The 22,308-nt window shown below is 42.3% G+C and overlaps 2 protein-coding genes across 15 annotated transcripts in view; both read right to left on the reverse strand.

Moving 5' to 3' along the window:
* The window catches only part of Spire1 (spire-type actin nucleation factor 1), a 129,746-nt gene extending 119,974 nt beyond the window's left edge, over window positions 1–9,772 (reverse strand). For 3 of the 5 annotated variants that reach the window (NM_001415684.1, NM_001415681.1, NM_001415682.1), the window contains exon 1: window positions 9,272–9,761. In NM_001415684.1, coding sequence (NP_001402613.1) covers window positions 9,272–9,557 — 286 coding nt within the window. In that variant the 5' untranslated portion in view covers window positions 9,558–9,761. Of the gene's footprint in view, window positions 1–9,271 lie in introns of all 5 variants that reach the window. The other 2 variants (XM_017600946.3, XM_006254860.5) reach the window with 1 other exon arrangement.
* Window positions 9,773–12,615: 2,843 nt separating this feature from the next.
* The window catches only part of Cep76 (centrosomal protein 76), a 33,970-nt gene continuing 24,277 nt past the window's right edge, over window positions 12,616–22,308 (reverse strand). For 5 of the 10 annotated variants that reach the window (XM_039096665.2, XM_039096666.2, XM_006254858.5 and 2 more), the window contains 2 exons: window positions 19,090–19,307; window positions 17,338–18,924 (listed from right to left, as the gene is read on the reverse strand). In XM_039096665.2, the coding sequence (XP_038952593.1) occupies window positions 18,786–18,924; window positions 19,090–19,307 (357 nt within the window). In that variant the 3' untranslated portion in view covers window positions 17,338–18,785. Of the gene's footprint in view, window positions 12,818–17,337; window positions 18,925–19,089; window positions 19,308–22,308 lie in introns of those variants that run through there. The other 5 variants (XM_039096664.2, XM_063277193.1, XM_063277194.1 and 2 more) reach the window with 3 other exon arrangements.

The raw sequence follows: 22,308 nt of genomic DNA on the forward strand, positions 1-22,308 counted from the left end.
CTCAACTAGGAGTGCTTGCCTAGTGCACTCAGCAGCCCAGGGTTTGATCCCCAGAGCTGCATAATCCAAGCACTCAAGCGAAGGCAGGAAGATCAAGCTAAGGGTCCACAATAAGGAGCCCAGTGGAGTGCTAGCATGGATAGGCGCAAGCTCTCTGGGCCTCAGCCCAGGACAAAGAACTGAGGCAACCTGGGAATGCTAAGAGCAAGAAAAATGGTCTTTATCAGAGAAGAGTCCCCCAACTGGTTATCCAACACCCAGTGGCCAGTCCTGAGGTCTTCTGCATACAGGTAACATTAAACAGACGAACAGGTGGTATTTATGCATGTAGGAATGTGTGTATGTATGTATATATACATGCACATATGCATGTATGTAACAACACAGGAAAAGAGGCCACGTATTTGAGAAAGAGCATGGGGACTGCATGGAAGGGATTGGCGAGAGGAAGGGGAAACAGGAAATGATGCAATTATACTATAATTTCAGATTTCTAAAAATTATTAAAAAAACATCAAAGATGTTTAAGGCCAAGTTCCTCACTGACTACATGGTGAATCCAAGGCCAGCCTGGCATAAGTGAAACCTTGTCTCAAAAGGGAGGAGAAAAAAAACACAACAAAATAAGAAATAAAGGTATTTTCAAACTAAAAACTGAGTGAACTCAACAATGGCGTTTATAATACAAAAAATAGTAAAAGAAGTTTCAGGTTAAAAAAAAAGGTCCTGGGTTGGGGATTTAGCTCAGTGGTAGAGCGCTTGCCTAGCAAGCGCAAGGCCCTGGGTTCGGTCCCCAGCTCCGGGAAAAAAAAAAAAGAAAAAAGAAAAAGGTCCCATGGAAAATATAGGATATAATTAAAAAAAAAAAACAAAAAAACAAGACAGTTGGCCTTCTCCATCTGTGAATGGAGCCGATCACAGATGAAGTGTTTACAAAAACTCCCGTATCCTTGTTAAACATACAGAGTGTTTTTTCCCCTTCTTATACCCAAAATAATAGAGCATAACTACAGGATGTTTGTATCACATTATGTATCTCTTTAAACCTAGGGACCATTTACAGCATAGAGGAGGTGGGGAATGTGCAGAGAGAATATGTGCAATATTTAACCATCTTACGTAAGGGACTTGAACATTTTGGGGTGTTAGTGCCTGGCAAAGAACGGGAAGGGGAACCTTGGAACCAATCCCTTGCTGATATCTAGGAAAGACTGTAGTAATGTCTTGGATGCATTTTGAAGATAGCTTAATCTCATATGCAGAATCCAGATGCCAGTTCTCTCCCCCTCTCCCTCTCCCCCCAATCCCCTCTCTGTAGTAACTGGTTGGTTTTATGTCAACTTGATACAAACTCGAATTGTCTGAAAGGAGGGCCCCTCAACTGAGGAAACGCCTCCATGAGATCTGACTGTAAAGCATTTGCTCAGTGATTGACGGGGGAGGGTCCAGCCCACTGTGGATGGTGCTGGGTTCTAAAATGAAGCACCGGGGTTGGGGATTTAGCTCAGTGGTAGAGCGCTTGCCTAGGAAGCACAAGGCCCTGGGTTTGGTCCCCAGCTCCGAAAAAAAAAAAAAAAAAGAACCAAAAAAAAAAAAAAAAAAGAAGCACCTGAGCTGGCAGTCCTGGGTTCTAAAAGCAAGCAAGCTGCACAAGCCATGGGAAGCCATTTAAGCATGGCTCTGCATCAGCTCTGCACCAGCTCCTGCCTCCAGGTTCCTGCCATTTGTGTTCCTGTCCTGACTTCCTTCAGTGAAGATCGGCAACATGGAAGTGTAACCTAAATAAATCATTTCCTCCCCGACTTGCTCTTTGGTCATGGTGTTTTGATGCAGTAATAGAAACCCTAACACACACACACACACACACACACACACACACACACGAATAACATAAATGTATATATAAAAAGACTAGAAAACAGGAAGTATTTAAGGGGACTAATGGAAGGGGTGCAGAACAATGGATTCTAAATATAAGTAAAGTATGATGATATATATATGTATATATATATATGAAGAAGTCAAAATGAAACTCATTATTTTATATGCTAAAAAATAATTTAAAAAAAGAAAAGTAGGTTTTTATCTTACAGATCTCCTTGAAGATCAAGATGGCATTACATGTATCTATCTAGATAAAAAGAAGATTATATAAAAGTATTATCTTGGGCTAGAGAGATGGCTCAGTGGTTAAGAGCAGTCACTGATCTTCCAGAGGTCCTGAGTTCAAATCCCAGCAACTATATGGTGGTTCACAACCATCTGTAATGAGATCTGATGCCCTCTTCTGGTGTGTCTGAAGACAGCTACAGTGTACTTATATATAATAAATAAATAAATTTTAAAAAAGTACTATCTTGACAAGTAAAAAAAATACTGCCTTATGATAGTTTAAAGCAGGAATTAAAGTATTTCTCAGCAGTCTATATATAAAATCAGGAAATAAATGGAATAGAAGCATTTTATAGTCTTTGCACTTTCTAGAAAGCAATACAACTAGCAATTTGTTTAAAACTTTAATAAGGCAACCACATAATGACAAAGGAATATTATACTAAAGGTATACAACTGGAAGAATTTTTTAAAAAAAATAATCAAAAATCAGTCAGACAATAAATATAGAAGAGGTGGGACAACTAGTAAACAAGTTTATAAAAACCAAATTTCAGCTGGGCATAGTGGTTTATGCCTTAACCCCAGCACTTGAGAGGCTGAGGCAGGTGGATCTCTGAGTCCAAGGTCAGTCTGGTCTACAGAGAGCTGTTATACAGAGAAACCTTGTCTTGAAAAACCAAACCAAACCAAACCAAACCAACAAAAACGAAAACAAACCCAAATTTCAGTAATCAGACTAAATGTAAACAAATCTGAACTAAAATTAAAGACAGAAGGTTTGGAGACAGGAGACTGCTTAGTGGTAGAGTGAATGCCCCACATACACAACGTGTCTTCAGTATGATTCAGAACAATACCAAAATTTTTTAAATTATATTTATTTTCTGTCATTTCTAAACCATCATATAAAAAGGTAAAAATGACTTTTGGTACAAAACATCTTGATAAACACTTTCTTAACCAACCAGGGCTAATATCAATGTTACAATATAATGAGCACTGGATGTCATGTGCTCAGACATGCTGTAATAAGATAAGACCTTCACCACTGTGGTATTCTTCCCACCTCCCCACGCCAAGCCTACAGCCCTAGTCTAGTCATAAAAGCATAAGGCAAATCTAAGCTTCTGAAAAATTCCCTCAGCTCAGAAGAGACTGAGGAGCATGGTGTGTAAATACAAGAAGCATTTCCTGTTTGCCACGGGTGTGTTTGCTATAGGTGTCCTCTTCTCTTTTTGTTTGTTCATTTTGTTTGGGGCTCCTGCTAAGTAGCCCTGGCTGGCCTGGAGTCTTCTGCCTCTGCCTCCTGCATGGTGTATAGCACCATGACCATCCCAAACACAGAACTTTAATGGTGCTTCTACAGAACATAGATGGGAATTGTTTCTATTTTACAGAGGTTGTGATAACAGGAGAATGCGTCTGACTTGATGAAGCACACTGTCTCCGTGTTCTATCCTATTCTTTCTGTGTGTGTCCTTTCAACCTCTCTCTCAAACTCACTGTGTAGCCCAGGCTGTTCTTGAACCTTTGACAATCCTGTCTCAGCCTCCTGTATTCTGGGATTGAGCCACCATGCATGCAGAATATGAGTAGCCTGTTAACATGCAGTCATTGGTAAATGTGAGTGGGTTTTTTTTCTTTTGTTCAGTCTTTTTTGTTTGTTTGTTTGTTTTGTTTTGTTTTTCAAGACAGGCTTTCTCTGTGTAACCCTGGCTGTCCTGAAACTCACCCTGTAGATCTGGCTGACCTTGAACTCAGAGATTCTCCTGCCCCTGCCTCTGCCCCTGCCCCTGCCCCTGCCTCTGCCTCTGCCCCTGCCTAACTAATCATTTTCTAACAGTTTATCAATAGCTGAATATAATGAGACTACTTTTTCCTTTGTAGAGGCAGAAAAGCAAACTATGAGGTATCTTTCCCAAATGTCTCCCAGAATGCTGTGGCTACTTCCAGCTAATCCAGCGCAGTAAGTATCTGAGGAGTAAACTGAAACTCAAAGTGACAGCAATACTATCCAATCAGGTTTCACTTTGCAACCGAGGGTTTGAACGTGTGATTAGAGCTTCCCAGGTGCCTGGAAAAAGACTAGGCCTGACATTTAGGCAGCATTAACTTCATGGTAAATTCATCACTGTGTTTACATTTCTTCCTTCTTACAACTATTTATGTTTAAACTGCACTGGAAACCAGAACACTGCCTGCGTATAAGATAAAGTCAAGATGTTTGCTAAAACGAACTAGTCTGACACAGGCAACGAAGATGATTCTTACTTCTTCTTTTAAGCAATGATGTATTTGGGAGTCTATAATCCCACCTCTGCCTCCCAGACACCTACACTGGACTCACACACATACACTCTTACACATACACAGCCCACAGTGAGCAGGTTAGGAACACTCAAGAAGCACAGCACGCGTGGACCAAAATATTCTGAGGCCCGTGTTGAATGAGTCCACCTTTTCCACAAACACTGTTTCTCTTAAGAAGCAAGTAGGCCATGTTCCAAGACCACTCTCCTCAAATTAGCATGAGCCTTGCTGAGAAGCCTGGTCACACCCGCTTTTCACAGCCCAAACAAAGCCTGAATGTTCCCCATACCCAAAACCACCCTCCAGGGACCCCTCATTAGTATGCACACTGCCTTCATTGTTCCTCCCAGGAACATCTAGTTTGCCACCACCCTTCAGGTTATTTAAAATCAAGATGGGGCCATAATTTTTAAAATGTTCTTTGTACAACTTAAGTTAAAGGTATACCAAAATTTTGGAACCCAAGTTGAAATAAATGATTGCTGTCCAATGGGTACTGAAATTCTGAAAGGCTGATGGGGCCAAGCAGGCTTCTCATTTCTAAGATGACACTACGAACTCTCTTTGTTACAATTCAGATAAACAGACATTTAACCTCATAAAGAGCTAGGCTATATTTAAATCTCACCAGTTGCAACTCTCTCTTTTATTTTAGAACAACTCAGTACAATAAAATTCTTTTTATTGAACATTGTTTCCACACATAGGAACAGACGAACAAACAGCCACTATAAAGGCAGATGGCGGGGGAGAAACCTTTTATCTTTAGTCTTTTTAACCATGTCATGCAATGCAAATGCTTATATTTCAGTGAGGTAACTACACTAAAAGTTCTCTGGGATGCTTGAAATAAGATTGTTTTTTGTTGTTGTTTACATGGCCTTTTTTTCTGCTTTGATGATAAAATGAGTGTAGTCACACCACAGGTCAGAAGGACAGGGTCCACTCTACCATCCTCAATCCCAAACCAAGTCAGAAAGGCATGTGTGGTGCTCTTTCTCCTGGTGAGGTCAATGGAGTTAATACTGGCAGGCAAGACCAAAGGTGATCATTTCATTCAACTCAACAGCAGCCCACAGGTAAAGGATTAAGGCGTTAGCTGCCACAATTACCCACCGTCTGCTAGCAACAGTGCTCGTCCAGGATTACTTTTGACAATGTCTGAAGATGTTTCTTTAATTTTTTCTTAAATTTACATATTTTATGTGTATGCTTTGCTGGGGTGTGTGTGTGTGTGTGTGTGTGTGTGTGTGTGTGTGTGTGTGTGTGTGTATTGGCTCTGGAGGTCAGAAAAGGGCATCAGATCCCCTGGAATTGGAGATTTGGATAGCTGTAAGTCCCTGTGTGGGTGCTGGGAATGGAACCCAGGTCCTTGCAGGAACAAGTACTCTAAAGCATTGAGTAATCTCTCCAGTCCCCAGTTCAAAGATTGCCAGCTTCTAAAGATCTTTCATTGCCAAGCATGAGGGCACACACCTTAAATCACAGCCCTTGGGAGACAGAGGCAGGAGAAGCTTTGTGTATTCAAGGCCAGCCTTACTACATAGTGAGTTTCAGGACAGACATGGCTACATAGAGACCCTACTGATCGATGGATGGATGGACGGACGGATGGATGGATGGATAGACAGACAGGTCTTTTTCTGGAGAGGAGGGTTCTTGGCAGCAGTACAGGAGTCCTGAGACATCGCGAAGAGGGAAGTGGCACTCAGGACAGCCCCACAACGGAATTATTTGGCCCAAAATGTCAACTGTGTTGGGATTAAGAAACACTTGCCTTAGATATCTGTCCCTTTTTAGTGAGTAGTTAAAACAGTTAGATAAGACCCTCTGGTGTTGCTAGTGGACAAGGCTTTGGGAAGAATGAATGTGTAAGTCATTTTACATATTGCCTCATACACTGATTTAAAGGCAGGAAAGGAAGACACAGATTCCCCACAGCATGTGGGACACTGGAGACCGGGGAACTTTCTTGAGGTCTTCATCTCCGAAGGAGTCAAACAAAATCTCTGTCACTTCACAATGTTGCAAAGCTGGGTCTGAGTGACAGTTCACCATGTGACTTTGAACATGTCACTGGACTTCTCTAAAACTCGACTTGGAGACTAAATGAGCAGGGACTGGGAGTAGGAGGACTGTCACAAGTGAGAGGTCGGGCACCAGCCTGGACTAGAGAGTGAGGTCCTGAAATGGGGTAGAGTGTCACTGCTTTGAATCAGCAGAGGCAGGCAAATCTCTGTCATTTCAAGGCCATCCAGGCCTACATAGTGAGACCATATATCAAAAACAAACAAAAAAGAAGCAAGCAGTATTTTATTATTACCCAGTCTGATCCCCCTTGGAGTACACTCAATAAACCTGTTTCATTTCTAAACACCCCCCCCCAAAAAAAACCAAAAAACTTACAGAAATGTACCCAGTATCAAGTATCAAACTACTTTTTAATCACTTTTTTCTTTCTTGAGAAAGATTCGGGCTGGAGAGATGGCTCAGTGGTTAAGAGCACTGACTGTTCTTCCAGAGGTCCTGAGTTCAATTCCCAGCAACCACATGGTGGCCCACAACCATCTGTAATGGGATCTGATGCCTATTCTGGTGTGTCTGAAGATAGTGACAGTGTATTAATATACATAAAATAAATAAATCTTAAAAGAGAGAGAGAGAGAGAATCTATGCAGACAACCATAATAGACATTACTAACCACATTTTAAGAGCAAATTTAAAGCTAGAATTAATTGTACACATCTGCAGCCCAGTAGTTGGACTTAGGAAGTTGTAGACAAGAAGATCAAAGAGTTCAAGGTCAGCCTCTGCTCCACGAAAATGTCTGGGGCCCACTCAGGCTATAGAGGACCCTGTCTTAAACAAAATTCAACATTAAATGTTTAAAACTAATGTATTTTCTACAACCAAGGACCCAGTATTACATCCCAGGATGAAATAAACTATTATTACATTGACAATGAACAACCCTAAATATTTCTATTAAAAACTTTCTCATAAATGTATTTTTATTCTATTCTTTCTCCTGCCCCCATCTCTAATGCTTTAACCAACAAGCCCTGAGATGTTCCAGACTGTACCAACTACTCTGATTAGGTTCTCTTGGTATCTGGCAGCAGAGATCATGAGTTGGATAGGAGACAGAAGATGGTTAAATCCATTACAAAGTAGGGTGTGGAGGTCCATGCCAATGATCCTAGCATTTGTGAGGTGAAGACAGAAGAACCAGGAGTTCAAGAACAGCTTCTGCTGGAGTACAGGAGACTTAGTCCCCCAAAAAGGAAAATTAAATGTAAAATAAAGGCCTGGTGAGATGGCTCAGTGAGTAAAAGGCTTGCCTCACAAACTTGGCAACCCAAGTCTGACCCCCAGAACCCGTTTAAAGGTAGGAGAACAGGTGTGGCGACATTGTCCTCTGGCTGCACATGCCTTGAGGCAAGTGCTCCGCCACAAGATGCACTCAATTAACAATATATAGACATTTAAAAATACGTTTTAAAAAATTCATTAGTTTCTGGGAATCATCTATTTATTATTCTCTGCAAAATGTATTACACCCAATATTAATGATGCACTCATTTCATCGTTCCTCATCGTTCCAACAACAACAGTTAGAAGAATCACCCACAAAGAATCTATCGGTCTTTGACAGTCAAAACATTTCTGGGATCAAGTTCCTTAACAGTTCTTGATACACCATACAACCAGGCCTGCTCTTTCAATAGAACCAAAGATTCTTCTGAAGCGAGGTCGCACACACTCTCTCCTTTGGAAAGAGTTCTGGACCAAGACAAAGCCTCGTTGTTTGGGGGAAAAAAATTATCTTTTCATGGCATCTTATAAATAAGTTACAACTGAAACTGTAATCTACTAAGGCCAAGGTCTAAAATCAAGCAACAGATCAAATAAAAGAAAAAATGTTTGTTTGAAGGGAGAAAAAAGATTCAAAAAGATCATCAAAAGGTCGGCTTTAAATATCATTCGAGGTACACGTGTATGAAAACGTCACACGGTATTCTGAAATAGTGCAACATTGAGGTTATTAATACATCCCAATGGCTGGCTTTAAATAAATAAACAAAACTATGTTTACTTGAACTAAAAATGAGAGAATATTCTAGTAGGGCTGATAATACTGAACGTTTCCCTCAATTTAGAAAAGGATTTTCACGAAATGTCGTTTTACAGACTATTCTAATTACATTTTCCATCCTTGAGCATTTTGACACTTCCATCAACTTTCTAAAGGTGAAGGTGGATTGTTTTGCTATGTTTTGAATAGACTTGCTTCTCAAAGAATGAATTAGATAAAACCGGATAGGGGAAACCTATTACTAGTCTTCCCATCAATAAAGCATGTGAGTAAGCTCCTGGTAATGTGTCACTGTTTAGGTGACAAGTCATGAAGAATGTACGCGGACTAACCAAAAGCAATTTCATCTAAACAGCCTGTTTACTTCTTATAAACCTGTACTTTTCACCACAGCGAATTTTCACACAGGGTACCCGGAGTCCTCATTTCTTCTATTTCTCTCCAAAATAGCACAATTCTTGGGGGTTCAGTGGTTTCCCTACCATTTCCAAGGACTACTGACAAATTCAAAACGCTACGAAGGGCCAGCTCCTTTTCCCAAGGATGTCATCTTCCTGACCGAACCTCACACATGCATCTCCGGAGCCCTCGCCACCCCACCCCACCCCCACCTCAGCCCCCGGTAAACAGCCGAGGCCGGCGGACACGCACAGAGCCTCCCGGGAACCCGGGTCCCGCAGCCCCGCCCGCCCTCCGGGAGCCGCCCGCCAGCTTCCCACCGGGCCGGGGGCATCGGGCCGCGACCTCACCGGAGGCAGGGGGCGGCTCTCCCTCCTCGTCCGCGGCGGGCGCCAGGGTGACGGCGCCGTCCCTCCAGACGCGGATCTGCGCGGCCGAGCGCACGCGGCGGTGGGGCTGGCGGCGGGCGGCGGCGCGCAGGGAGCCGCAGCACTGGAAGCACACGGCCCACGCCTGCTCCTCGTTGATGGGCTGGTTGTAGAGCCGCAGGATCTCTTCCAAGCTCAGCGCGTCGCGCGGGTCCCCTGTCGCGCCGAGCTGCGGCCCCTCGCCGCCCGGGCTTGAGGGCTGCGCCATGCGGCCCACGTCGCTGCGCCGCCGGCGCTCGGCTGCCGCGTCTCCTCAGCGCTGGAGCATCGTCTCTACGAGCCGCCGCCTCCGCATCCCGGGCTGCCGCCGCCCAGGCCGGCTGCGCGCCGCCGCGGGGACTAGGCGGGGACACCGCGGCGCTCGGTGCTGACCAGCACGCAGCCGGCCGGTAGCACGGCGATGGCGTCCACTAGCCCCGCCCCGTCTCGCCTCGCCCCGCCCCTTCTTGGGGGCCGCGCAGCGGAGCAGTGCCTGGGGGCGTCACCCCCGATGTGAATGACGCGCGGCCGAGCAGGGCCTGGGGGCGTCACCCCCGAGGTGAGTGACGCGCGGCCGAGCAGGACCTGGGGGGGCGTCACGCCCCCTCCCGATGTGAGTGACGCGCGGCTGAGCACGGCCTGGGGGCGTCACCCCCGAGGTGAGTGACGGGCGGCGAGGGGCGACCGCAAGGTTGGGGCCCGAGCCGTGGTCCTGCAGGCGTCTGGCCGCGAAGTCGCTGTCACCCGTTCGGCTCCCACAGTCTATTTAAGAACTTGAATTCAATCTGGGGCGATTTATCAAGAAGAAACGGTCATCTGAATCACCCTCGCCACTGGCTGCCCAGCGCTTCCAGCTTTGGCCTGCGAGCACAGGCCCCCTGGGTCCTTTGAGACTCGTCTGTTTCTCAGGACCATTTGACACATACTATCTCTCTGCACATCTGCAAAATTATTTAAATATATTTTCCTATTCATTTATTTTGAAACAGTCTCCCTGGGTAACCAAACTGGCCTTGAACCACCATGTCCCGCTACTTCTTCAATGCTTCTTTAGTGTTGGTACTCTCTCCACTCAGACGTTCAGTGAGGACAACGATCAAAGGCTTGCTTTGCCAAATTCTCCGAAAGCCTAGATCAGGGCCTGAGATGTGATGCACAAGGCCTTACAGATTCAATCTCCCCTGAGGTAATAACCACACTCATCCTAGCCTAGTTAACCCAGAAGGAATTCGAGAAGGAATAGGTGTCAGAGACAAAACTAAGGACAATTATCTGGAGTACAAAAGAACTCTAGGGGCCTCTCTGAACCCCTTCCAGTGTGCGATTAAAGCTAATAACTCTTTAAAATGTCCATCCAATCATGGATGGTTTTAATTGGTAACATTCTACCCAGGCTAGCCTTCGAAGTCCTTAGAGTTGTAGCATCAACCAAGTAAGAACATCGTAGTAGGTACAATTTTATGTGGAATGTGGGAAATGGCACCCTACAGTTAATTTTATAGTAGAAAGTCATTAAGGGTTAGAAGTTGGCGGTTAAGGAAAAACTCAGTGGACGCCTTTTGTTTTCAAGGCAAGAGATATAAAACAAGCTCTTCAAGAAAAATTACTTAATTATGGGTTCATAATCTCAAATATAAAAATGCAGTATTTAGGGCCAGTGAGACGGCTCAGCAGGTGAACGGACTTTGCTGCCAAGCTGCAGCCCATATAGTTGAAGGGGAGACTCCACTCCACGTGGTTGGTCTTTGAACTCCGTGTGTATGTGCACATACCCAATACATACAAATATGTAAAAGAAAACAAATGTAGTATTTGTGTGCCAAAACTCTGAGGCAGAGGCCTTTCTCAGTCCTGTGTGGGAGACTAATACATACTAGGATTACTATGATAATATTAATACATACTAGGATTACTATGATAACATTAATAATATATGATATATTAATATACCAACATAGCCAAATTTTGCTTTTTTTTTTTTCCGGAGCTAGGGACCGAACCCAGGGCCTTGCGCTTGCTAAGCAAGTGCTCTACCAACTGAGCTAAATCCCCAACCCTCAAATTTTGCTTTTTTAAAAGTCCGGATCCTGTGTGACTTTTGACAATACCGAGGAGCTTACCATCCTTTGAACAAGGCAGAGAAACAATGGTCCGCTTGTATAGACACCACCGCCATCTTCTGGCCTTGTGAAGTATTGCTGCCCTCTGCACACGAACTGCACAAAACCAGCTTTGTCCTTGCCTTACCCATTCAAAACAAGCCATAAACTGAAGTAGGGCGAGGGGGGAAAATAAATGCTCAATTAACTGTGAAAATGGAGGGAAAGAGGAAAGAGGTGGAAGTGAGCAGAAACTTTATTAAAATCCAAATTAGAATTAGAATTTTATGAATGCTCTCTGTAGCCAAGGATAAGCCTTGTCTGTGTGTCCATGCTTGATTGATTGCAGCTTCAAACCCAAGGCTTCATGCATCCTAGGCAATAATGCTTAGCAGCTAGCTCCAGCCACAGCCCCCGGGTTGACTACTTATTTAGGTTTTTCGAAAGTTGATTTGCAACCCTAGGATTATTTTCATTTTCTGAATAATAATTTTTAAAATGTAAACATTTTGAAAGGAAAAAATACCATGAATTGCTGAAAGATATGTGTGTGTGTGTATGTGTGTGTGTTTTATATATATATATATGTGTATATATATATAAAGGTTTTATATATATAAAGAAAAATTCTTGAGTTTTTGTGTTTTGAAGTACAAATCTTCTGATATATACTATGAAGTAAATCTATCTTTTGTGAGCACACACGTTGAAGCAAGATGACAGCTAGAACACTGCTTCATAGTCTTCTCTACACAGAACGAGTAGGAGGGAAATCCTTCAAGTGATAGACTTTAACTGGTACGCATCTCCTCAGCTAGGAGCTGAGCACTGGACACTCCGTACTGAGATTTCAGTATCTTTCCGGTTCTGACAAGCCCCTCATATTCGATTCTCTTGAGACCGACAGCTAGCTGCTAAGGGAACGTGCTTCTCACCGAGATCCTGTCCCTGGAATACTGTGCCATCGGGGGCAGCTTCCTGCTCACCGTTATCATTTCAGTCTTAAAAATTCCAATACCTTTGGTTTGGTAAATTTCGATCTACCATCATTTTAAAAAAAAAAACTCTGTAATTTGGGTTTATATAACTTTATATAAAGTTCAAACAACCCAAATCAACATTTACGATATTTTCAAAGGATTGGGAGATCAGTGAAACTAAATGGTGTAACTCAGAATATAATTTTAGTTTTCCTTGATTTCCGTATGTTTATTTTGAAAATAGGATCCTTGAGACTTCTATTTACTTAACATTTTTGTAGAATAAATGTACTTCCCGCTTGATACTCTGGACACGATGAGGCTGAGCTGCTCCGAGGCCTTTGGGGAGCCCGGCCTGTGTGTACAGCCCAAGTTAATCCCAGACAAATGCTCCTAAGAGGCACATTCACCTAGAAAAGTACACCAAAGGGAGGAAAATAGAACAGTGGGTTTTTTCCATGTTGTAACCTCAATTTCCATTGTCAATAATTACATATATATACACTATAGTGACTTTGAATGCTTTCAAAATTTGTTTGTTCTTCAACTTATCAAAGTTGAAGGGTGAGTTATTATTCCTATCTTACAGTCAGGACAAAATGGAGGGCTGGAAAGTGAGAGAGTGGGAGTGGAGTCCAGGCCTCCTGACCAGCTCGCTTTTCTCTGTTGCTGACCTGCAGCCCTCCTCCTTTCAAGTCTAAGAAAATAGGAAAAGAGCAGTATGATGGTTTAAACGTGCTATTTTAAAACACCAAAAATGCCTAAGTCAGGCCATCCCTTTGGTTCGTTTTTGTACACTAACTGGCATTTGGGCTTCGTCAAGAGTCATCTCCCATGGGGCTGGGGATTTAGCTCAGCGGTAGAGCGCTTGCCTAGGAAGTGCAAGGCCCTGGGTTCGGTCCCCAGCTCCGAAAAAAAGAACCAAAAAAAAAAAAAAAAGTCATCTCCCATAGTAATTACCTCCCATGGTGGTTGACATGGTCCCATCTCTCTAAAACAATTATGAATTGTCATGCAGGCTAACTTCCTATTTGAAACTGGTATCTTGGGCTGGAGAGACAGCTCAGCAGTTAAGAGCACTTGTTGCCATTGCAGGGACCCTATGTTCAGTCCCCACCTCTGACCTCCACATGTGCATGTAGATATGTGCACACACACACTAAAATGTATGTATACAGGCACACACAAGTGCACATACATATACACGTATACAAGTACCAACTAAATAACTGGACTCTCTTCTATACATACTTCAGAAGACAGATATACCATTTACATGTTTTTCTCAGACAATCTCACTCTAGAGCTCAGTCCACCTGAAGCTATGTCGTTCACCGTAGCAATTCTTCTTTCTCAACCTTTGGAATGCTGGGATTACATGTGTGAGCCACCACATCCGACTAAAGGCATCCTCAAGCCTGGCATGGTGGTATACACCTTTAATCCCAGGCAGAGGCAGGCAGATCTCTGAATTCAAGGCCCTCCGGGTCTACCTTGCTATCTCCAAAACAGTAAACCTTGTCTTAAAAAAACAAAAACAACCCCCGCCCCAAAAAGGCATTCTCAAAAATAATACTGAAAATACTTTCTTATAAAGGACGTGGGGCTAGACATGTGGCTCAGGAATGAGCTCTTTTCAAATTACAGAACATCTGCTTAACAAAATAAAAGAACCAGTGTAGGAAAAGGAAAAAAGGGATGAGGAAGAAAAATAGAATAGAACATGGTGGCACCCAGATGTAATCCCATCCTGGGGAAGTTGGGCAGGTAGACCTCAAGTCTGAGAGCAATCTGGGCTGCCCAGTAAGATTCTGTCTTAAGGGGCTGGGGATTTAGCTCAGTGGTAGAGCGCTTACCTAGGAAGCGCAAGGCCCTGGGTTCGGTCCCCAGCTCCGAAAAAAAAGAACCAAAAAAAAAAAAAAAAAAAAAAAAGATTCTGTCTTAAGAAAGATGATACCACAGTGGGGTGGGTTCTCATGACACGAGTACACCAAAACCTCAAAGCAAAACCAGGGTTTTATAAACTAACAAAGTAGTAAAGGACGAATAAAAAGAAAACGGGCACTAGGCAAAAAGAAAAATGGCAGACCTGAATACGATTACATCAGGAATAGTGAATATAATATAAACATAGAATAAGAATGTGTTTTTTGGGGCTGGAGAGATGGCTCAGCGGTTAAGAGCTCCTGACTACTCTTCCAGAGGTCCTGAGTTCAATTCCCAGCAACCACATGGTGGCTCACAGCCATCTGTAAAGAGATCTGATGCCCTCTTCTGGTGTGTCTGAAGACAGCTACAGTGTACTTATATATAACAAATGAATAAATCTAAAATAAAAAATGTGTTTTTTGAAGAGGTTACTGGGAATTTAATACATAGCTTTCTACATGTGTTCTACCACTGAGCCTAATGTGAATTTAACAGTCCCTTTAAGACATACAACTTTCAACTGGATTTTAAAAAGATTCAATTATATCATCTGCATGAGACATGATTGCCATTCAGAGACATTGGTTGAACGGTTTAAGAATGGACAAGGCTATCATCATGAAAAACAGCATCCCCCTCAAATCACCCACTCTTTCTAAGTGACCCTTTAGAATGCCAGTTGATTTTCTCCCCCAACCTGCCCCACCCCAACTACTGAAAATCTGGGTCTAAAATTAATAGGCAATTTTCAAGGTACTCAGAACAATCTAAGTGATCTTGGGGAATGAAGTTTGTGATTACTTTCCCAAATAGTAATCAAAACGTGTAGTGTGTGCTAGGCTTGCAGCTCAGTGGGTTGAGTGCTTGGGTAGCATGCATCAGGCTCTCTACGTTTGATCTCCACCACTGCATACAACTGGGTGTGGTGGCACTATTTGTAATCCCAGGATCTAGGAGTCAGACTCAAGAATCAAAAATTCAGTTACCCTCAACTACAAGAGTCAATTTAATGCCAACCTGGTGTTGTGAGACTGTGCCTCAAAAAAGTGTCGCAAAGTAGGCATGGTGGTTCACACCTATAATCCTGGCACTTGGAACCAAAGCAAGTTCCAAGCCAGTCTGGTCTACTTGATGAATCCCAGGTCAACAGGGATACATAAATGGGACTGTTCTTTAAAAAAAAAAAAAAAAAAAAGTGTGGTACTGACATAAAAGAAAAGACTCAAGGAGATAAAAACATGTACATCTATAGTCAAATACTTTTTTCCAAGGAGGTAAGACTAAGGGGGAAACTTTTTGTAAACATTAAAGTCTTTTGTACTTCCAAGGACACTCTCGTCTGACCTGATTACACTGTATGAAGCACACACACGCACACATACATAAAGATAATTTTATAAAGCCTAGACTACATTTGGTTCAAACTTTAAGTCATTGGAAAATGGGTTTCAAGTGTATTCTTCATGTGTCAACTAGGAATCAAATATAATTAGAGAATATACCAGTCTGTTGGTGATGGATCAAACGAACCTTTAATCCTAGACTTGGGAGGCAGAAGTGGGCAGATCTCTGAATAGCCAAGGCCAGCCTGGTCTACAGAGTGTGCTCCAGGACAGCCAGGGCTGTCAAGTCCTGTCTCAAAAAACCAAACAAACAAAATGAAGATGCAAAGGAACGTGATGGTTGATATTGACAGGATCTGGGTCGGCACCTAGAAGAACCTTGGGGCACACCTGTGAGGGATACTGAACTTGGATCAGTCTCTGAGCATGCCGTTCAGGGATTATCTTGCTTGGGAAGTGGCACCATGCCCTGGGCTTGGGACCTCTCTGTTTCTTGACTGTGGCTGGAATATGACCAGCTGCTTCAAGCTCTACCACCGTGACTGAGCGCGACCAACGGCGAGCCAAAATAAGCCCTTTCTCCATTAAGCTGCGTTCAGCCTGGTACTTGATGACAGCAACAGAAAATGTGACGAAGACACAAACACAAAATTATTAGCACGAGAGTTCTACTGACCGATGAATTAACTGTACTAAGTAAACCAAGTTTAAAGAGTATTAATACCAGACTCTTAAGTGTATAACAAAGAAATTTATTTTAGAATTTATAACAAAAGCATGCCGAAATACATGTGCTATTATATAGGAAGACAGGGGGACCAACCGAGTAACAAAACAGCTTTGATCTTAATACATCCAGCTTCTTTGTATATGCCTCAGTTTATCTCAAAAGCAATTTTCTGTTGATGGATTTATGTATAATTATAGTAACAAATTACTTCTCTAAAGTCCTGTCAGTGTTACAAGAGATGAAAGTGAAGAGAAAATAATATTTTGACTTTAAAAAAAAACATTAAACCATAAATATCATTGTAATTTTTTTTTTTTTTTTGGTTCTTTTTTTCGGAGCTGGGGACCGAACCCAGGGCCTTGCGCTTCCTAGGTAAGCGTTCTACCACTGAGCTAAATCCCCAGCCCCTCATTGTAATTTTTTAAAAGTTTTATAATATCTAGCTATCTTCAGGGTTTTTGGTTTGGTTGTTTGTTTTTGTTTTGTTTTGCTTGTTTGTTTTTGTAGACAATGTTTCTTTGTGTAGCTCTGGCTGTCCTGGAACTCCTTCTGTAGTCCAGGCTGGCCTCAAACTCACAGAGATATACCTGCCTCTGCCTCCCAAGTGCTGGGGCTAAAGGCTTGTGCAATCACAGCTAGGCATGGTATCTTTAGATTTTAATTTCAAACAATAATTTTTAGGCCAGTGAGATGGCTCAAGGTGAAGGCACTTACTTGCTGGCAAGACTGAAGACCTGAGTTCAATCTCCAGAACCCACAGGTGTGAAAGACAGAACCCACTCCTGAAATTGGCTTGATTTCTACAAACTCTCTGACTACACTCACACGGACGAGCACACGTGCATGCACACACACACACACACACACACACACACACACACACACACACACACACAAAGTCAATATAAAAAAAACAGACATTCAAAAATAAATAAATAAAATTATTTTATTTGCAACAGCAAGTAGTGAAAAGAATAAATACTTTGGATAGTGAACTGCTATACTCTTATTTCTTTAGAAGACCAATGGATAAAGCAACCAAAGTAAGGACTGCACACAGAGACAAGCAAATTTCTGTGAGTCCTGGGCCAGCCGGGGCCAGCCAGGGCCAGCCGGAGCTACACAGTTGAGACGCTGTGGGTGCAGCTCAGAGGTTGTGTTTGCCGAGCATGGAGGAAGCCCTTGATCTAATTCCTACTATCACCAAAACAAAACAACCCTCTGCACAGAAATGCAGAGCAGACAGTCACAACAGCCATCACTAGCTACAAGTCGAATTCCTTTAGTTTTTAATACTTACTTTTGCCCTCTTAAAATGTTTAAACTTTCCTCGATTTAAAAATATAAGTTCACATTTTCTCCATAGCCTCTTATGATTTTTCCCACGACACTAATCACATGTAGGCTGGTCGGTCTCTTTCTTGGGTTTTTTGTTTGTTTTGTGAGGCCGGGTTCTCTGTGTAGCCCTGGCTGTCCGGGAGCTAGCTCTACTGACAAGGCTGGCCTTGACCTCACAGAGATCTGCCTGTTTCTGCCTCCCTAGTGCTGGAAGTAAGGGTCTGCACCACCACAGCCTGGCAACAGGCTGATGCTTTTGTCACAACAAAAACTAAAGAGCAGCCAGTATCGTGACAATGACATGTAATAAGTCACTTTCTAAAGTGCTCAATGGATTTTAGAAATATCCATAAATTATTCATAGTCCATATCCATGTGCGATTTGTTATTAACATTCAGCATTTTGGTTACCACATTCCTTTTGTCGTCGTTGTTTGTGTTTTGGAGTCTGGTTCTCACTGTATAGCCCTGACACTTGCTATGTAGACCAGGCTGGCCTCTTGTGGAATTAAAAGTGTGTGCCACCACACCTAGCTTTTTTCTTACATAAAAGTCTTCACAGATTTCTGGGAAGCCTCATATACCCCTAGTACCACACAAAAATGATTAATTTAGCAAAATATATCTTCATCTATGTAATAAATAAACTATTATGAGGTTAATTTCTCCCAATTCGTGTAAAATAATCTTTCATTTATGAAAAATAATGACCATTTCGATTTAGCTATGGCTTAAACCATTAGACAAATCCCTTTACTTACTTATTAATATGAAGTAGCAGATCTTACATTCACATTTAAACTACTGAGTCCCTCAAAACAAAGTACCATTTATTATCATACCCTTAATTCTACTAAATTCAGTACAAATTTTTATCCTTAATTTTTAAGTACATACATGATATTTTAAAACGTTACCAGTCAGATCTATACAAAACAATGACATCCAAAAGGCTGATTTTAAATTAAGAAACCTTCACACAGCTATCCATATACAATTCTAATAAAACCCAGGAATAATTCTTAGGAAATGTTAGTCCTATAATACCGAGCGATATTTACAAGCAAACATGATCCAAACAGCACACGCAGACTCAGGGTAGGTAAACACTCGAACACGAACTGCCAGTCGCACCTGGTCTCCACGGCAACAGATTATTTCTTCACAAAAAGGAGACCTATTTAAAAAGAAAAAACATTTAAGGACAAAGTCACTCTAGAAGCTCCCATGCATATATGTTGTCACAACTAGCAATTAGCAGATTAATTGCTTTCTAAATTCTTAGCACAAAAATATCTATGAATTAACAAATTTTTAAATTATGAATTAACAGAATCCTTACCGAAGACAAGTGGCAAATGCACGCCTTGCATTTCTGTACACAAAATGTATGGGGAACCCTTTAAATGTGTGGCCATCAGGTACAGCCCTCCTTATGGCATCCTGGAATTCTTCGTTGCCTGCAGATATGCTTGTCGTTCGCTCAAATTCATATGAAGCCAAAGCTGGTGATAAAAGATAGGAGAGCTGGTCTTCCCAGACAGTAGTGAGGCCGAGGTCCTATATCAGTTAAGAATGTGAAATACGTTAACATTTTAAAGACCAATCCATAGAAATGTACTTTTTGCTATTGGGCAGGGAACATGGCCTAACTGGGCATAGACTTTGCAATCCTCCTGCCGTAGCCTTTGAGTGCTATGATGTAGGAATGCGCACTACACCTAGCGAACTGCTCACTCTAGCGTGCGTTTGCTCACTTTTGTTGCTCTCAGACAGTTTCATACAGTCCAGTCTGGTATCAACCAAGTGTGATCAGAGCGGATCCTTGATTTTCCTGTCTCCGTGTTCCAAATGCTGGGATTACAGACATGCATAGTCCTATCTAGCATCAAGGATGGCCTCCATTTGACAAGGTTCTCCTGCCCCTGTGTCCTGAGTGCCAGGATTACAGATATGTGCCACAGTGACACGTGCTAAGAAGAGATAGGTTCTTACCATGTAGCCCTGGAGGGCCTGAAACTCGGGGATTTGCCTGGTTCTCCTTCCCATGGTTTCAAGATTTTTCTTCCTTTCTTCTTTTAAAGACAGAGTGTCTTCTACATAGCCCTAGCTGTCCTGGAACTCAGTATGTAGACTACTGTGTCCTCTAGAGATCGGCCTGCCTCAGTCTCCCAAGAGCTACGATTAAAGCTGTGTGCCATCACACCCGCCTGAAGAGACTTTTTAAAGCTGTCCTAATATCTCAATTTCCTCTTAATTATGCTAGGGCTAGATAGAAATAAAAATAAGAAGTAACTTCTAAGAAATAGACTATAATAATTTGCTATAAACATACTTTTTATCCATTATTGCATAAAGCATTTAATATTTTCAGCATGGTGCTAGTAAGGAGAGTACTTATTTAAGGCTCAGAAGTATAAAATAATTACTCATTAGGATAGAATACACAGAATCATCCTAATATGGAATTCATAATAAAGTAAATTTTGGGCTATATTTGTTTAGATTGGTTGGTAAGGCATGGAGCCCTGGGTTCAATCCCCAGCACTACAAAAAACTAGGTGTAAAGGTGTGTTCTGTAACCCCAGCACACAAGAGGTGGAGACAGGAGGATCCGAAGTTCAATCTCAGGGATGAAAAGCCTGAGGCCAGCTTAGGACATACAAGGCCAGCTTCTCCCTCAGTAACTTTAGTAAGACAATCTACATAAACTCAACCACAGTAGGGGCAAAGTCAGTAAGTCGATTGATTAAACGAACGTCAAGAATTTCGAAAACAGTTCTCTGAAAGACACTGTCTTCAACACTGTAGAGAGTAAAAGGTCAAGACAACTAAACAGTTAAGAGCACTCATTCTTGTAGAGGATCAGGGTTTAACTCCTATCCTAGCACCCACATGGAGGCTTACAAGGATCAGAACTTTGTGGACACTAAGCACATAAGTAGTACACATACACACATGCAGGTAAATACTCATAGAACAATAAAAAGCAGTTTGGAAGGTCCTTTTTCACATGTCCCTTGACGTACATATCTCTCTTGAAGGTTTACAGGCACCACCAACTTAGCTAATGATCAGAATGACCAGCACTGACACAGGTCTCAGCTACGAATAAATATCTTCACTCTGACTTGATGTCCCTGATCACTAACAGGTGCTTTCTAGCTATGTAAATTTTCATAATAATATAAGAAAGCCATGGTCAAACCTCAGGACTGTGTATAGTATAATAAAATATTTCCTCCATTTGTATATATAATAATAGATAAGAAAGTTACCAGGCAGCATGAGGCAAGGAGAGAGCAAGGAGGGACTCTCATTCCCAGCAGTGTAACTGAGTTCTCTCCTCACCAGCACCGCCATGCTGAAAACATAAATGCTTTATAAGCTGACGGGCAAGCAGTATGTTAGAGGCCAAAGCTGTGAGTGATCGGGAGCCCAGAGAATAAAATGAATCAGTTTGCCATTGATGGTGCCAGGGAAACAAGGAACATTTATCCAAGAAGGGGATTTTAAGTAGGAGCATCAGAAGCCAAGTAGAAGTAAATATTGTTTAGAAATTTCGGATTTCAGTTGCTTGTCAGTCGTGAATTACAAATAACTTAATACTGTAAGACTTCAGTCTTCTAAGAGTTTCTTTTGATAAATGTCAAGTTTGGGGATTGAGTGTGTGCATGCGTGTGCGTGTGTGCATGTGTGTGTGTGTGTGCGTGCGTGTGTGCGTGTGTGTGTGTGTGTGCGTGTGTGTGGTACTGGGGACTGTACATGCTAAACAAACAATCTACCATTGAGGTTATGTTCTTAAAATATGTTAATCTCAACAGCTATGGTGGTGCATTAAGAGGAACAGGCAGGCTCTTGGCGTTCAAGGCCAGCTTGGTCCACATAGTGATGTGCAGAGCTACACAGAGTGAGACTATCTCAAAAAACCAAAAATAAATAAAATTTAAAACATGTTACTCTCTTCCCTTTAATAACTGTCTAATGCCCCATATGAAGGCATTTACATGGCCAATAAACAAGATATCTGATCCTATTATTAAAGGAATGCAAATTAAAACTAGGATGAGAATATAATTTTATCTCCATCTATACAGAATAAAGGAAACAGGAAGCGGGCTGGAGAGGTCGCTCAATGGCTGAGAGTACTTGTGGTGCTTGCAGAAGACCTAGTTTCAATTCCTAGTACTCACATGGCAGTTTATAACTGTTAATTCCCGTTCCAGGAATCCAGTGCCTTCTTTTGACCTCCTCAGGCATGAAGCACACACCTGGCGTACTTACATACATGCAGGCAAAAACACCTTCACATGAAATAAATCTTAAAAAAAAATTTCCCAGAAACAAGGCAAGGGAGCAGGGCAGCGGGGGGTGGATGGGTGGGAGGGGGCGTTGGGTATGGTGGGGTGGTAGGACTGAGCTTAATCTGACTGTAGAATGTGAACAAGCCCATCATTCTCCAATTCTAGGAAGAAATAAGAAGCATTTATTTTTTCTTATGTGCGTGCACATGTGTTTGTGTATATGGGTACCTGAATAACCCAGGAGAGAGTATCAGATT

The sequence above is a fragment of the Rattus norvegicus genome, chromosome 18, assembly GCF_036323735.1.
Source record: "Rattus norvegicus strain BN/NHsdMcwi chromosome 18, GRCr8, whole genome shotgun sequence".
Classification (NCBI taxonomy): Eukaryota; Metazoa; Chordata; class Mammalia; order Rodentia; family Muridae; genus Rattus; species Rattus norvegicus.